The 15,398-nt window shown below is 48.4% G+C and overlaps 1 protein-coding gene across 1 annotated transcript in view; it reads left to right on the top strand.

Moving 5' to 3' along the window:
* RFX2 (regulatory factor X2) overlaps positions 1 to 15,398 on the top strand; it is a 61,643-nt gene that overhangs the window by 26,908 nt on the left and 19,337 nt on the right. Inside the window, exons 2-6 of the mRNA XM_063357897.1 lie at positions 4,864 to 4,976; positions 7,668 to 7,757; positions 8,765 to 8,844; positions 9,507 to 9,771; positions 14,049 to 14,123. Of these exons, the coding sequence (XP_063213967.1) occupies positions 4,872 to 4,976; positions 7,668 to 7,757; positions 8,765 to 8,844; positions 9,507 to 9,771; positions 14,049 to 14,123 (615 nt within the window). The 5' untranslated portion in view covers positions 4,864 to 4,871. The remainder of the gene's footprint in view (positions 1 to 4,863; positions 4,977 to 7,667; positions 7,758 to 8,764; positions 8,845 to 9,506; positions 9,772 to 14,048; positions 14,124 to 15,398) is intronic.

The raw sequence follows: 15,398 nt of genomic DNA, 5'->3' as shown, positions 1-15,398 counted from the left end.
TTGTAGTATTACTACTTGTCTTTCTCAAACGCATTCAGACTTTGACAGCCCTCTGAGACCGGTGCTCAAAAAAAAACCTTACCTAGGGGAGTATTGTGGCTTTTTTAGGAGTGGGAATATTAAAGTGCGGGGAAGGGGAAGCATCCTGTTCAAGGTCACAGAGCAAACTGGTGGCAGGACCAGAAATAGCACCCAAAAGTTATTAGTTTTTTCTGTATTTCCTTTCCTGTCAAGCTGTTTGCTTGGATACCGAGATAGCTGTGTGTAAACAGAAGGTTTCCAGAGCGCAGCAGCCTTGTTATCTGTCTGATTCATTCAGTGATGATGCAATCTGGGAGCTGGATTTCTGCAGTGCCTTCCACGGTCATGATGCTGCACGTGACATTCCCGGCCGCGTTGAGCAACCAACTGGAGTTTCAAACTTGTCTCCACCTGAAACGCCAATGTCTGAGTAAGGCCCTTCTCACCGGGGTTTTATTTTTTATACGTGGTCAGGTTCTGTCTTCTCATTCCCCGGCAAAAATAATGGACTTGGCTGAACCTGGTAAGGAGCCCTGGAGCTGAGAAAGATCCTCTCTGTGACACCGAACTGACTGGACACAGAAGTGTGTCTGGTTCTGGGCTCCCCGGTTCAAGAAGGATGGACAACTGCTGGAGAGGGGACAGCAAGGGGCTGCCAAGATGACAAGGGGACTGGAACACCTCTGTTATGAAGAAAGGGTGAGGGACTTGGGTCTTTTCAATCTGGAAACAAGATGACTGAGGGGGATCTTATCAACGCTGATAAATACTGAAAGGGGGGGTGTCAGGAGGATGGGGCCAGGCTCTTCTCAGTGGTGCCCGGGGACAGGACAAGGGGTAACGGGCACAAACTTGACCATGGGAAGCTCCATCTCAACACGAGGAGGAACTTCTTTGCTGTGAGGGTGGCAGGAGCCCTGGCACAGGCTGCCCAGAGAGGTGGGGGAGTCTCTGTCTCTGGAGACATTCCAAACCCTCCTGGATGCGTTCCTGTGCCACCTGCTGTGGGTGACCCTGCTCTGGCCAGGGGTTGGAGGAGATGGTCTCCAGAGGTCCCTGCCAACCCCGACCATTCTGTGATTCTGTGACCCACCGTTGGCTCTGTTGACTGCTAATTAGGTTCTCAGTGTGTGCAAACTCCCCAGTACCATGGGGGCTGACGAGCTGTCAGGCTTCCACCGGCTGTCAGAAACCACGGGACACCTTTTAATAGCTTCTGTCCATCACCTGTGCTACGAGAGAGGTCCACTGTTCTCCCCCTGCCAGGAGTGGGAAAGAAGCATGGCTGGGATGAACCTCTCTTCCTTAGACCACGTTTAAGAGGAAGGCAGCAAATCTTAGATCTTTGGGAAACAGGAAGGCTCGCTTTTGAGCCACTGAGTCCTTGTTGGGAGAGGGTGATCAAGAACCCTGTAAAACTTCCTCCCCCGTGGGAGGTAAAAAATGAGATGGAAGAAGAGCGGTGAGTCCTTTCATGGACATTTGCCTTAGGGATGTGTCAGAACTGCCAAAGAGCTGCAGAAGCAGAGGGCCGTGCTCCGGCAGCCGATGTTCATTAACGACCTACAAGAGTGTTCCTTTACATGCACAACTCCCAAGCAGAGGGAAGAGCAAGAGTTCGGATGCCATATTTCCTCTCCTGCTTGAAAGCCGATGCTTTATCCATACGCAGCCTTGGCTCGGGTGCTGTCACTTGGCAGCTCTGCTCCCGGGATGTCGGCAAAGCTTTGTAGCACCTTGTGATGGTTTCTCGGAGCGTAGGAATTCTGTTTACGTTGTTCAGCTTTTCGTCAGCGCAAGTTAATGTTAGCAGATGGCACGCACGTATCTGTCTCCCCAGTTCTCAGGAAATGCAGGATGGCTTTAATGGGAAATGAATTATTCTTTATCCAGGATGTTTCACTGATAAACAAAATAATAAGTAGTCTTGTACATGTGCCTTGGGGGACCAGCACTTGCGTGGCTGTCTACCTTGTCTGGAAGTACCAGCCACAGATTTTGTCGGGGTCTTTGTGTCTGGCTTGGTTGTCATCATTAACAGAGCCTGCATTTTGTAACAAACCTGGAGATAGTGTTGGTGATTTATTTTGGCAGCAGACAATTCATCTTCCACCCTGCAGACCCTGCTCTGGTCTCTTTTGGCCACTGAGGGAAACCAGAAGACAAAATTTATCAGCAGAGATGAGTAGGTGGTAATTTTGAGATAGTGTCCTTTTCTGATTATAACCACACTTGAGAAGAGACCTTTCTGTAGCCCTGAAGTGCCGAGATCTCACCCTCCCGGAACCATTCTCAAATAGAACATTAAAATAGATTTGACATCTTACCCACCTTTCTTCTGTAACCTCACCATGCTATACTTTTCCACTCGCAAAACCCTAGAAAGCTGTGAACCGGAGCCCTGGGCACAAATAATAGACAATAAAATGCCCTTGGAAAAGTGAGGAGAACATGTATGGTAAAAGTGACCCCTCTCTTCTCCTCGAGCATCTTCACGTGAGCTTTATAAACCCGCCTCCTTTGCCAGCAGTGCTGGCCAAATCTTTAGTTGCAAATAATTTTGGGCTGGGACAGGCGGGAGGCTATTTCGTTAATTTACTGCGAGAATTATTATTTTCATGATCCCACAGCGCTAATTGCAACTGGTGTCTTCTCTCGAATTGGTTTTGGCTAAAGCCCACGGGGAGGAGAAGTGGAGCTGCAGGGAGTGGGGTTGGGCACGTCTGCTATGGGCTCGAGGGCCACGAACAGTGATAAATAGTGACTAAATTTCTTTACCTTGTTTCTGGGTCGTTAAATTAATCTGGTAGCTGTATTTGGAGCAGTGACTCTGTGGGTTCTGTGTCTTCTCTTTCTCCTGGATGCAAGAAAGAAAATGGGAAAGAAAATTACTTGCAGGCTATGGGGTTTCGGGGGAGTCAGGAGAGTAATTGGTGTAATTTGCTAATGGGTAACATGGGAATATGGGTCAGCACTGACTGGAAAAAAGTCATAAAAACCTGTTTTATGAAGAATCTAAGTATTTGGGGTTTTTTTCAGTGGCTGAAGGAGAACAAACAGGTAACTTTTGTAACTTCACCTCCCCCTTGCATTTCTTTTTTCACAAATGAGCAGGGTCCAGCGTCTCTCGGTTTCTCATTTTTCCTTTTGCCTCTTAACTTGCACAAAGTTGAGGAAAAAGTTTAAATATTGGATGGAGAAGGGAAATAAACCAGAAAAGATTTCACACGGTTATTTGGAGGCTATATTACGCTCAGCAGCGAGGCTGAGAAAGGAGAAATGACACTCATCAAAATCTGGATGTTTCTGAATCTTTTGGTTGTGAGGTGACAGCAGAAACCCTCCTAAAATAGTTTTCTAAACAGGAACTTTCACAAGAAATGGAGAAAAAAAGGCCTCCCCACCCCTCCATATTACATCAAAAACCCCAAAATGACATTATCTGCTCTTGGGAAGCACCACTGCAGCAACCCTCGGTGTCCCTGGGGTGGTCGGGCTGTAACATGCCCCGTGGCCCGTGGGGGACGGACGCGGGGAGTGGGGACAGTGCCCTCAGGGAGCGAGGAGCCCCGGGGGATGGAGAGCCTGTGCTGCAGGGTAGGCGCTCGGCCCTGCTCCCCTGCCACCTCCCCGTCCCCAGGACATCCCCGCGTGGCCCTTGGGATGCTTCCCAGGGTGGCTGAGTGACGCTGGGTGAGTGCTGGGGACCCGGTGATTTGAAGGTGCTGAGGGCATCGGCCCCGTAGGGTGGCAGGGAGGGAGCTGGACTGGAGGGCGATGGCGTGTGTGTGCTCGGGGACCTTGGTGACACTGATGGGATTTTGGGGCAAGGACACGGATGGGAGAGTAGAGGTAGTTCTTTGTGGGGTTGGTTTGCAGGTTTTAATATGATGCACAATCGCTGTTCTTCTGTTTGTGTTTGATTATCAGTTGTGATTCTAAGCCCAAATTGACCGCCCCACTTTCCAAATGAAAGCATTTGACTTGGAGGGGTTCAGCCTGGAGAAGAGAAGGCTCCAGGAAGACCTTAGAGCCCCTTCCAGTCCCTAAAGGGGCTCCAGGAAAGCTGGGGAGGGACTCTGGAGCAGGGAGGGGAGCCATGGGATGAGGGGGAAGGGTTTTAAACTGGAAGAGGGGAGAATGAGATGAGATCTGAGGAAGAAGAAATTGTTTGCTGTGAGGGGGGTGAGCCCCTGGCCCAGGTTGCCCCAAGAGGTGGGAGATGTCCCACCCCTGGATGCATTCCAGGCCAGGTTGGATGGGGCTGTGAGCAACCTGATCTAGATGAAGATGTCCCTGCTTATGGCCAGGGGTTGGACTAGATGACCTTTAACGGACCCTTCTATGATTCTATGAACTCAAATTGACGACCCCAAATATCCAAATGAAAGCATTAGCCAAGCTCCAGGCATGTACTTAGATTTGATTAATTTTTTTTTTTGCAGTAGTTAAAACATGATAAGGCAGAGAGGGAGAAAAAATGATTTTTAAAACATGCTCTTAGTCTTCCAGATCTCAAGTTATCCTCACTGTGACACAATAATTTTCCAACGCTACTTTTCGGTTATATTTAGAAGTGCATTTTCTGTTCCTTCCCTCTCCTTTCTGTGGAACAATTGTGCAACTTTCTTTTTTTTTTTTCTTATTATAATACCGTATTAAAATTAGCTGCAAGACTAAAAAGAGTCCTGTGTAGGAAGGTAGCTACCTTCCTTCCTAGCGATCCTTCCTTGGATCTTCCACTGGGATTTTGTTCCTGATTTTGTTCCGGCAGGTTGCCGGGGCGTTCGCTGCGGCGTGGGGCTGTGCTTTCCCCGGCTGATGTCTCTCTGCTCTCCCCAGCAGTGAGCATGCAGAGTTCAGAGCCTGCGTCGGACGCAGCAGCTTCTGTGGCACTTCACACTTCGGCAGCAGCCCAAGCTCCGGTGGTGCAGCCCGTGCCAGCGTCGCAGCAGGTAACGTACGCACAGCTGGGAATGCCGTTTCCATGGAGAAGAGACCTGGTTTACTGGCAGATGTATTTTAATCCCAAGGTTTTTGTATGGAGGAGAGGATTGTTAATCAGCTCGTTGAGGTCGTGGGGAGAACTTGTTGCTGGACGTTGTGTTGATAAAGGCCGTAGATATTTCATGTGTTCGCCCTATGAGCATGTAAACTTTAAAACACAGGGTTTAGATTTTAACTTAGCTACCCAAGGAAGTCATTTCATGCCAGTTTGGTGTTTGCTTCCAGTATAATATCCTCTTGTCGTTATTCGGTTTGTTAATAAAAGCATGAGAAAATGAAACTCTCCTTAAAGGCATCTCTGCAAATAAGGTACCGAGCTCAACAGAGAAGAGGTGGGGGGAGCACTCATGGAGTGGGTGGAGGTCTCCTCCTGTGGTGGGTGGATCCTGACATTTTAAATTGGGGAGGAGGGATTCGTGATGCGTGATTCATATACATGAATATGATGCGCTTGGGAGGTCTCCTGATAGGAGAGAAATGATAACTTCTACTGATGAATGAAAACTCTCTCGTGCAAAACGGGAAGGGTTAAGTAAAACTGGTTCCTTTTTATGCCATTTGGGGAACTATCAAAAGAAGTTTCTGTCACAGGAAGCTGGAGGGATAGGAGGATGGGTGGGTGTAACTTAGCTACACCCTTCTCTGATTCCCAAGTGAGCAGAAGTAGCTGCCATTGGATGCTGATGAAAAGGAACAATTGAAAACTGTGAATTAGTAGGAGCATTTGATTCACCAGGAGACTTGGACATTCACGCGGTGGTTGGCCAGCTCGCGGTCGACTTTCAGCCTTCCCATCTTCCATTGCTCTGGGTGACATTTCTTCTTCGTGTTGTAATGATGTGGGTATCGCTCATCAATAGTGCCAAGTATCTTAGGGATCTCCAGTCACTCGTGTGAATTTGTCTGTGACGACCTGTTAAAGAAGTTCAGAAAACCTATCGGCTTTGGATTATGGAATTACCCATCCAGCCTTTGCCAGTGCTGTCGTCATGAATATCGAGTGGAACTCCATGGATTAAGGAAGACCCAGAGGATCATGGAATATTGCTGAAGAGGAGGAGCATCCAGAGCCTTCCCTTCTCACCAGCAGCACAAAGAAAACACTAGGAATGAACTGCTGGCAGCATGACTGGTGCGAGGCGGAAGCCTTTGGTGTTGTTGATCACTGGTCTACCTTTCAGTGTGAGCGAAGGCTGTATGAACAGGATGGCCTCATCTTACAGGTTGGGGATGGTTAATATTTTTGGTTGGAAGGTTGTAGGAGCAACCGGTCAGGCAGTGACAAATTCCACAAGCAGCTGAGCTGGGCAGCTGTTCAAAGGAGATGTGTCGCTTGGTAAAAGCAATGACAGCGAATGGGTAAAAAATAGGAGAAAGGAACGGATCTCTCTGAGCCTTTGGTGTAGGTGGCATTGCCAAGGCCTGGCCTGAACAAGGGTTTTGAATGTTGCCATCGTGCACTGACAGCCTCTTTTGGAGAGAAAAGGGACATGGTGATGGCTGGCCTAAGTGTACGTGTCCTTATCTCAGCTGCAGGAACTCCAGTCTGTCCAGGCTTACTGAAGGTCAGTCTGGGGACTGGTGTTGTAGAGGCTGCCTAGAAATCTGGGCAATTACCATATTCCTATAATTCTGCTAGAATAGAATTTCTGGCTGGTTACAAAGGGCATGTTGGGAAGGTGCCAGAGGGCTAAAAATCATGAATATATATGTATAAGGTAAGCCAGTAATTGGCGAGGTCTTTTCTAGTATTCACCTGGGGTCGTTTTGCAGTTTTCGTTCTGTTGGCCCAGTCTGGTGGGTATTTTTAAAGCCTCAAGCCACAGAGGATGACTGTCTCCTCGGAGAAGGTCCTCGGCAGTTTAAAAGGCCATACTGATCTTTGGCTTGAACGTTTCCTTTCTTACGCTCACACCGGTGTCCCAGGCTCTGCTCCCACAGGCCTCACCGAATCCTTTCTTTCCATCCACCACGTCCCCACGCTCGTTTGGCTGTACCTGCAGGGTGCTGGGCACTCTACGAGACCTGTGTCCAACCTCAAACTGAATGCCAAGCGTAACACGAAGAGCAGGGGACGACGGAAATGCCAGGGGAGGGGTAGAGGACAGAGCTGGCCACTGCAAGGCAACACAGAGCATTTCTGTGCCCTTGGTGGCACTGAAGGGAGGTGCAGAACCATCCGAGCTTCGGTGCTGGTAGAACCCGTAAGGGCTGTGGTGCCTTGGAGAGCGCGATTTGATGTTGCAGGAGGCAGAGCGCGGTTTGGTGTAGCAGCTGTGAGAAGAAAGTTTACAGCCATAGGAGGAAAACGTGAATGTGTGAGGAGTGGTTCTTCTTTAGCTGCGACCGAACCTCATGTTGAGCTCCTCTCCTCAATCAACTGTTTGCTGTTATTTCCTTTAAGATGATCCGTGTTAGAAAACGTGGATCCAGCTTTTCCCAGGTTCAGGGTACTGAGTTGAGGCTGGCGTCCGGTGCAGATTGCATTGGAAGGGTGGGGACACAGGGGGGCCAAGTAAGGGTACTGCTACCTCTGGAGAAGGAGGGAGGCTTTCCATGAAAGTTTGAGAGAGAATGCCTGACTCCCCTGTGTTACAGACTGAAAAGTAAGTGTTTGTTGCTGTATTTTCTTCTTTCAGAGGGTTTTGGTCCAAGCAGCAGGCTCCGCTCCCAAAGGAGCGCAGATGCAGCAGATCTCTGTTCCCAGAGTTCAGCAGGTTCCACAACAGGTAATATCTGCGGGGTGAGACGCCACGCAGAGACCCCTGCGTCAACAGGACCCCGTGTCCCACGTGGCATTTGAACCTGTGCCAGATACCTGCTTAGGAAAATCATAATTAGAGGGTTGTGTGCAATTCGAGAACTGGAGATCACTGCGAGAGCAGCTTTCTCCGTCTCTCTCTTCCTTTCTAAGACTGATGGCAAAAGAAACTCTCAAGATATTTAAAATTTAGAAAGACCCTTTACTGTAGCAGTTGTCTTTCATACATTTGAAGATTCGATGGGTGCTTTTAATTGCCATTTAAAAGCAGTCCTCCTCTCTAAAGATGTTTTTAGAGGCGCAGTGTTTGGGATTTTTTTTAATTGCACAAATAAATGTACTGACTGCATGTGGCTTCGTAGAAAGGTTAGGTGACAGAGAGCCATGCAAGTGTTTTTCTTTATCTGAACTTTGCCTTTTGCAGTCCTTGTTTCCTAAGAAACCAGGCATATGCGGTGCTGCTTCATGTGGACAGTGAGTCTGACTCTCTTGCCTTTTTCCTCTGGCAATTTTTTATTTGGTTGCTCAGTTTCGAGAAAAAAAAAAAAACCCAAAAAACTTGACAGAGGGCATCTACATCCCGCCCAGACCAACGAAAAAGGGGGCCGGGGTGCAGACGGACGCTGCCAACCTCCTCTCTGAAGGACAGGCTGCAGCGTGATCTCACCCTCATTAGTCAGCGGAGAACCAGCCCTGAGACACGTGTGCAGAGGAAACCCAGCTCCATTGTTTCCACTGCTCATGGAGCAACTACTTATTTATTTATTTTAATACGACCTTTTAAAAGAAATACGTCCTTTGGGATTCCTAAGCATGCGGGGGTTTTGTTTGTTTTGTTTTTTCTTTTTTCTGTTAAAAAGAAAGTCTAAATGTCAAGGTAAGGTTGGAAGTTGTTTAAGGGTGTAATACGCAATTTTTCCTGCTGTTCCTGGGCAATAACATGCCCCTAACTCAAGTTTATGCTGCTCGTTGCAGGTGCAATCCGTGCAGCACGTATATCCATCCCAGGTCCAGTATGTGGAAGGAGGAGAAGCTGTTTATACCAATGGAACCATGTAAGAGTCTCTTCTTGGCCATGTTCCTGAGCCCTTGGGTCCTCCCAGGCTCCTTCCACCCGGTTGCTGCTGCCCGCCATAAAGAGGAGGAAGAGGAGGAACAACCATTTCACACGCTACGTTGTGTGCATGGGGGTAGTTTCAGCCAGCCTCCACCCTTGGAGGAGGTGTTGTCCTCACGGAGGGGCTGTTCGCCAGGGAATCCTGATGCATAAATGGCCTGATATTTCCCTGTGCCCGTTGTGTGGTGAGGTGGGGCGGCTTTAGGAACCAGAGCATAACTGCTAGAGGAAGAAGGGGGGTTTGTAAGGTTTCCTCTTCCTCCTCTCTGCTGTGCCCCCTGCTTTGAGCATCCCCTGCTGCCCCCGGGATGCTGTCAGCCTTCTGCGTGGAGGTGGCCGCAATGGCTGCAGAGCGGCTCCTGCGCTCTGCCCTGGCTGTGGCTGTGGCCTTTTGCTCCAGGGCCCTCACAGGACTGATTAACATTGTCACAATTAACGTTGTGACTTTTACAGCACAGGGTGCCGTTTCAATGGCGCAAATCCCACCGACAGTGGAGTTGAATTTTTTTTAAAAGGTGGTTCAGATTGTGGAAGCTGTTGTCCCTGAGGTTAGCTCTGCAGGCTCCTCTCCGCCTCCTGACCCTGTTGTTCCTTTGACAGACGAGCCACCTACTCCTACAACACCGAAGCTCAGATTTACGCCCCCAGCAGCGCAGCGTCCTACTTCGAACCGCAGGGAGGTGGAGCTCAGGTGACTACAGCGGCATCCTCTCCTACAGCCATTCCCTCTCACAACATGGTGGGCATCACCATGGACATTGGGGGAAGTCCGATCCTCTCCGGCTCGGGAGCCTATCTCATTCATGGGGGGATGGAAAACACTAGACATTCTCTGTCACATACTTCACGCTCCTCTCCAGCAACGGTATGTAGCCTTGCAGATGTTGCAGCTCGGGGGCCAGGAATTATTCCAAGGGAACTGAAAAACCTTCAGAAAATAAAACTTCCTATCGTTCTCACTGTCTATATGTCTGTATAACATGCCGTGCAAGTGCAAGGGAGAGAATAGACACTGGTGTACTACAGATATTCTTCAACGGGAGTTTGGAATGTCTCTCTTGCTGGTGGGCAGAGGCTGGTCAGACTTTCCGAGTGGATCACTGAAATGACGCAGCAGGGAGATAAGAGAAAATTCTCGGGGGGTTTGGTTTTTTTCCCCCGAGCAAAATGTTTTGGCTTTCCAACTCAAAAGAATTGTCTACATTTACGTTTTCTAAGTAGTATAACATCTGAACACGGGTCTTGGCTTACCCAAAACAAAGAAATATATAAATACATTTTTAATTATGAAGAGACCTGAAAAAGCCATTATTAACACAGCGGATAATTAGCACATAAAGTATGTCAAGCTGAGCGTGCCAAACGCACAGTGATCGAAAAGTCTTTGTATATATCTCCTACACCATTGTGTATTCTGTCCATGCCATATGTTACAGAAAATGTATTTTAGGGATAATACTTATCAAACAGAAATGTTTTAGAGCTCTCATTGTTTTTAATGATGCCGGGGTGCTACAAGCACAGCTGGACAGCTGTGTGGGACGCAGGGGGACACAACTGTTCACCCAAACCAGCCTTTCTGCAGCCAGAGCTCCCAGGGCTTTTCTCTGGGAATCTCCCAGGCTCAGGAGCGGCTGCTGCCAGGAGCGGGTTGTTCTCTGGGACGCCTCTCACCTTCCTTTCCAGACTGACTTACGTGTGTTTCTACGTTTGTATGTAAACATAATTACAAATGTAGGTGTAATTCAGCCCATGTGGCCAGATTTTAAAATGTGAACAGCACCACCCAGGGAGAAAAACAGGAGCCGTTTGCTACCGAGTACTCTTGAAAATCTGGCTGGTTTGGTCATACTTTCTTTTCCCACTGTGTTTTAGAGTCTAGACTTCACGTTTTTTGAATCCTTATGCCTTGAAAGGTTGGTTGCCTTTGATCCTGGAGTAAATGTGCTCTGCCTTAGGTAGAAGTAGGGGAAAAGTCTTCAGCTTTGGGCGGAAAATGGCAGATGCCTCTGGATTAGCTGGGGTTCGTTTCTTGTGAGGGATTGTGTGTGTGTGTATTTTAACTGTTCATCGTTAAAAACTAGCATTGGACCATCTTCTGATTTTTGCTCAAGCTGGTTATTTTGAAGGAAGTAGCTGCTGACCTTGTCACCTGCGTGGGACTGCATCTTGCAAAGCTGCACAACATTACTCTTGGGTTTTGGTTTTTTTGGGTTTTTGGTTTGTTTTGTTTTAAATTTCCAAGCCGGAGTAGAATATGTGTCAATAGAAATGCCCCATGAACAGATTTAGTTTGTAGCTGTCTACCACGTGAGATAAAGCTGTTCAGCAAAAAGAAAAAAGAAAAAAAAAAACCAAACAAATTTAGGAAGTGACCTTTCTGAAGATGCATCTGAAATAAATTCCCGCTGTTGCATGTAGGGATGAACTTTCTGAAGGTATTTTCACACAAACTGTCTGTGACCCTTATGGAGGGTGAAAATGGTGTGTGGAAGACAGGATAGGGATGTGTCCGTGGGTGGATTTCAGTTCTTTCAGCGCAGACCAGGGTCGGAGGGGGACAGAGCAGAGCCGTGATAACTGCTTTGGATATCACATAACAATGGGTGGATAGCGGAAGGCTTAAGGAGAGCAATGACTAAATCAAATCAATGGGTAAGAACGTTATTTTTCATTGCTACGTCTTGCTTAAACAGAGAATAGGAAAGGCTGGTGTTGAAGAGGCCAGAGAGGCTGTAGTTCTGGCAAAATGTATTTAGGGCAGGATTAAGAGCTTTGTGGAGAGAAAGAAAAGTACAGCTCCTGCAGAGGCAGCCGAGGAAGCCGTAAGGTTTGCTTTTGGTTTGGAGGTGTAGTGCAGAGGGGACGGATGGATGGATGGACAGACGGACGGACAGATGTCAAAGTGGCCAGCAAAGTGAGGGCTTGGCAACGTGAGAGGCAGCTGCAAGAAATGGAGAAGCGAGAGGGCTTGAGGCAGAGCCGCCTCTGAGACCTCGAAAGCAGGGAGAGTGTCTTCGGAGGAGACGGGGAACGAGGTAGCGCTTCAGAATTAGCAACGGTGTAAGCGCTGCCTCAGGAGGTTGAGGGATGTTTGGTAAAGACCATGTGTACACTAAAATAAAATCTTCAAATATTTAAAGAAACCCATCTTCCATATCTGCTGGAATAATGAAGTTCTGCTCCATTGAAAGGGCTAAAACAGCACACGAATCAGCCCCATTCAAAGTCTGTGCCAATAGAGCACTGTTAATCCTCATTTAAATTAGGCTATCCCAAGAGAGGAAATCCTTGAGACCTCCCATAAGTGGGTCCTCAGAGCTCCTTGCCTTCGTGCGGGGCTGTTTAAGAGCTTTGGTCTCCATAATATTTTCTTCTGCAGACGCAAGACGTCCATTTGTATGGGACACTTACCAAAATGCCAAAGGAGAGGCGGCGTTTCTGGGCTTGTGTAAGAGGCGTTGCTCAACGGGCACCGCGCTGCTCCTTGAACAGAGGAAGGAAACGGTGTCTCCCTCTAACACTGACTCATTTCCTGAAGGCTGCCTCAGCGATCAGTCTTTGGTTCCTCCTGATACATCACGGTGTGGCAGTTTTCTCAAAAAGCACTGACATATAGTCTTAGACTGACCCTTTTTTGCATTCACTGATAACTTCTCGAGAAGTGCTGCGGTGCTGGCGCTTTTGGATAGAAACCAAGGGAGGTTCTGGAGGTGCTTGGACAGAGCAGCACCTTCAGACACGGGCCTGGCACAGGCTGTGTCTTTGGTCGTTGAATGTGACTTCAGAACTTAGATGGGATTTGTTCCGTCCTATCACCTTTCTGACAGAGCTGGGGTTTGTAAAGGGCTGGTTTTATCTCTACCACTATCTTCACCCTGCTGGGAGTCGGTGCAAACCGGAGTAGAGGGAGCAAACCAGTCTGTGAAGGAGGCCGCTGAGACATCCTTGTGCAGATGCAATGCTTTGTGCGTGTGCCTATGGAGGAGCGCGGGCCCGTGCTGTTAAATGAGGCCAGATGCTGGAGATAGCTGCTGGCTGCTGGTTTCCGTGGCTGATGTGTGCCGCCTCGTCCTGCCTGCACCAACAGGTCCCAGATAACAGGCCTTTGAGAACATCTACTGGAGAGAAATGGCAGGTTCTGCTCCTGCCACTCCCTTAATGGGGGGTGGGTTTTTTTTTTTGGTTTGGGGTATTTTATTTTTTTTTCCTTCCTCCCTTGCAAAAAGCTTGTGCTGAGGAGCACTAGAGCTCTGGGGCCCGCAGGCATGCGTTAAGTAGTTTGCCAGAGGTTGCCAAGGGAGCCCCAGCAGCAGAAAGCAGAAGCCAAGAAGGGTTCAGGAGAGGGTCCGGGCACGGGGCAGCAGCCGCAGCTGGGCTGAGTGTAGAAGAGAAGCCAGAGAGCGGAAAGCGAGGGGGCTCTTCAGGGACCATGGCTCCACTTGCAGGAGCTCTGAGATCCGTGGAAATGAGCACGAGTAGCATCCAGATGTGCCAGCCTGTCATGGTGGGAAGAAGGTCACCTCCTTGAAACCTCGCTTCTTCCTTCGGAGTCCCGTTGCAGTGCTCCTCAGGAGCAAAGAGCTCTCACCCATTCCAGCTTACGCATTCTGTGTGTCAGCCCTCCTTGTGCCCCGGTTTTCTTTAGTTGCCGTTAGTTTTTTGTCAAAATTTGAAGACATAATAATAACCAAAGTAATTACTTCCAGTTTTTCTTGAAAGGTCTGGGTAAAAATGCACCTTCTCTGGAGCAAACCTTTGACGTGCTGCGGCGTATCTGGCTGGCGGTGGTTTGGTCTAGGCTTGAAGGGGAAAGGAGAAGGAAAACTGCTTTTCTTTTTTATATATGGGCAATGGATACAGTGGAAGATCAAAAGCCCCCTGGTCTCGCTCTTTCACCCTGGTGGGGATTCTTGCCGGGGTGTTACCTTGCATGCCGTGCCATAACGTCCCTGCAGCTTCATCCCATAAGGACTGCGCCTCATCTGTTTGCCTCTTTTTCACAAGCTTGATATAAAGCATTAATCATTCAAATATTAAAAAAGAAATAATAATCCTGGCTGTTGCTAACTGTCTGATTTCCTTTCTTTTTCTTTTTCCCTTTTTTTTTTTTTTTTTTTTCCCTGTGCACATTTTCTTTAGCTTGAAATGGCGATTGAAAACCTACAAAAAAGTGAAGGGATTACATCACACAAAAGCAGTTTGCTCAACAGCCATGTAAGTTGCAATCGGAATTTACAACCTCTTTCCCGCTTTGGTAGGAGCATTATTTGTCACCCTTTGGTATATTCCGCAGCACGAGCCGCTCAAAGCAGCCCGTGATTCAGCCGTGCTGCCTAAAGCAGCCCAGTCCCAAGAACCTGCAAAAAGTGCCACGACGTTAATCACGTTTGTTGATGAGCTGCTCCGGATTCTGTTAACTGCCTCTCCCCTGTGTTTATTGATTTCGTCTGCCTTGCAATGGAAATTGCTGGCAATTAGATGAACGCATTTGAGGAAGTTCTTTCCTTTCCCTGGAATTGAAAGACAGCTGGAAAATAACGTGGAACTCCACAGCAGTAGCTCGGAGTGAATCATGAGAGATATCCCTTAGATAGCGCGTACCAAAAGCTGCTCCGGTGAATGCCTTTGTTGCCTCTCTCTGTGCCTGAGGAAGACCGTTATGTTACAATGCTGCGCTCAAGCCATTTCTAGACCTCTCTCTTCTCGCTATGCCAACAAATTCCCTGCTTTGTGTGAAGTTCCCACTGTTCTACTGGGCCTTCTGCATCCTGGTTTGTGGCTCCCATGCAGGAATGCTTGACGGTGAGCACATGCTTGTGTGAGATTTGGAGGGTCTAATTCAAGTCCCGTTGAAGTCATCGGACTTGCCTTGACTTCGTTGTGGTTTGGATTAGGCTGGAGCATGTTCTGCCCTGATAAATCACAGTGCACAAAGTGGTGCTTCCTTATTCTAACAGATTTCCTTTTGCTTTGCGTTTGGGGGCAGATCTGTTGTCATTCTTAGGTCCTGCAAAAAAAACCTTTGCCCTTTTCACCCTAGAGAAACAGCCTGAGAAAATGAAAGGAACGTTAAACCTAACGACGTGGTTCTCTTAAGCTGGTGTTGAACTCCAAGCCAGGGCTCCTGGATGAGCTCGGTTCTTATTTCAGCTTCTAGAAATGGAAGGTTCCTTGTTGTAGTTGAGGAAACACAAACCTGCAGGGTCAGGCCGGTAGTTGCTGTTCTCAGCGGCTCTGCGCATCCTTCTGTCCCGTGCTGTGCCTCGGGTGCCGCGCAGGTTTGTCTAAGGACGATGTTGCTCTGCAGTATTTTTCTTGTTCCTCCCAGTGCAGAGAGGGACAGAGCGGAGCAGGACGGGGTGGGTCCTGATGTGGTATTGAAGAAAAGCAGGAAAAGGGCAGAGGAAAGGAAGTGAAGGTAGAAAAGCGATTTCAACGGGCCGCAGGCTGTGCAGGATGGCGGTGGGGCCCGATCCAGCCTCTGATCGG

The sequence above is a fragment of the Chroicocephalus ridibundus genome, chromosome 22 (genome assembly GCF_963924245.1).
Source record: "Chroicocephalus ridibundus chromosome 22, bChrRid1.1, whole genome shotgun sequence".
NCBI classification, from domain to species: Eukaryota; Metazoa; Chordata; class Aves; order Charadriiformes; family Laridae; genus Chroicocephalus; species Chroicocephalus ridibundus.
Note: the sequence above shows the minus strand (reverse complement) of the source record. Positions and strands in the feature narration are given on the sequence as shown.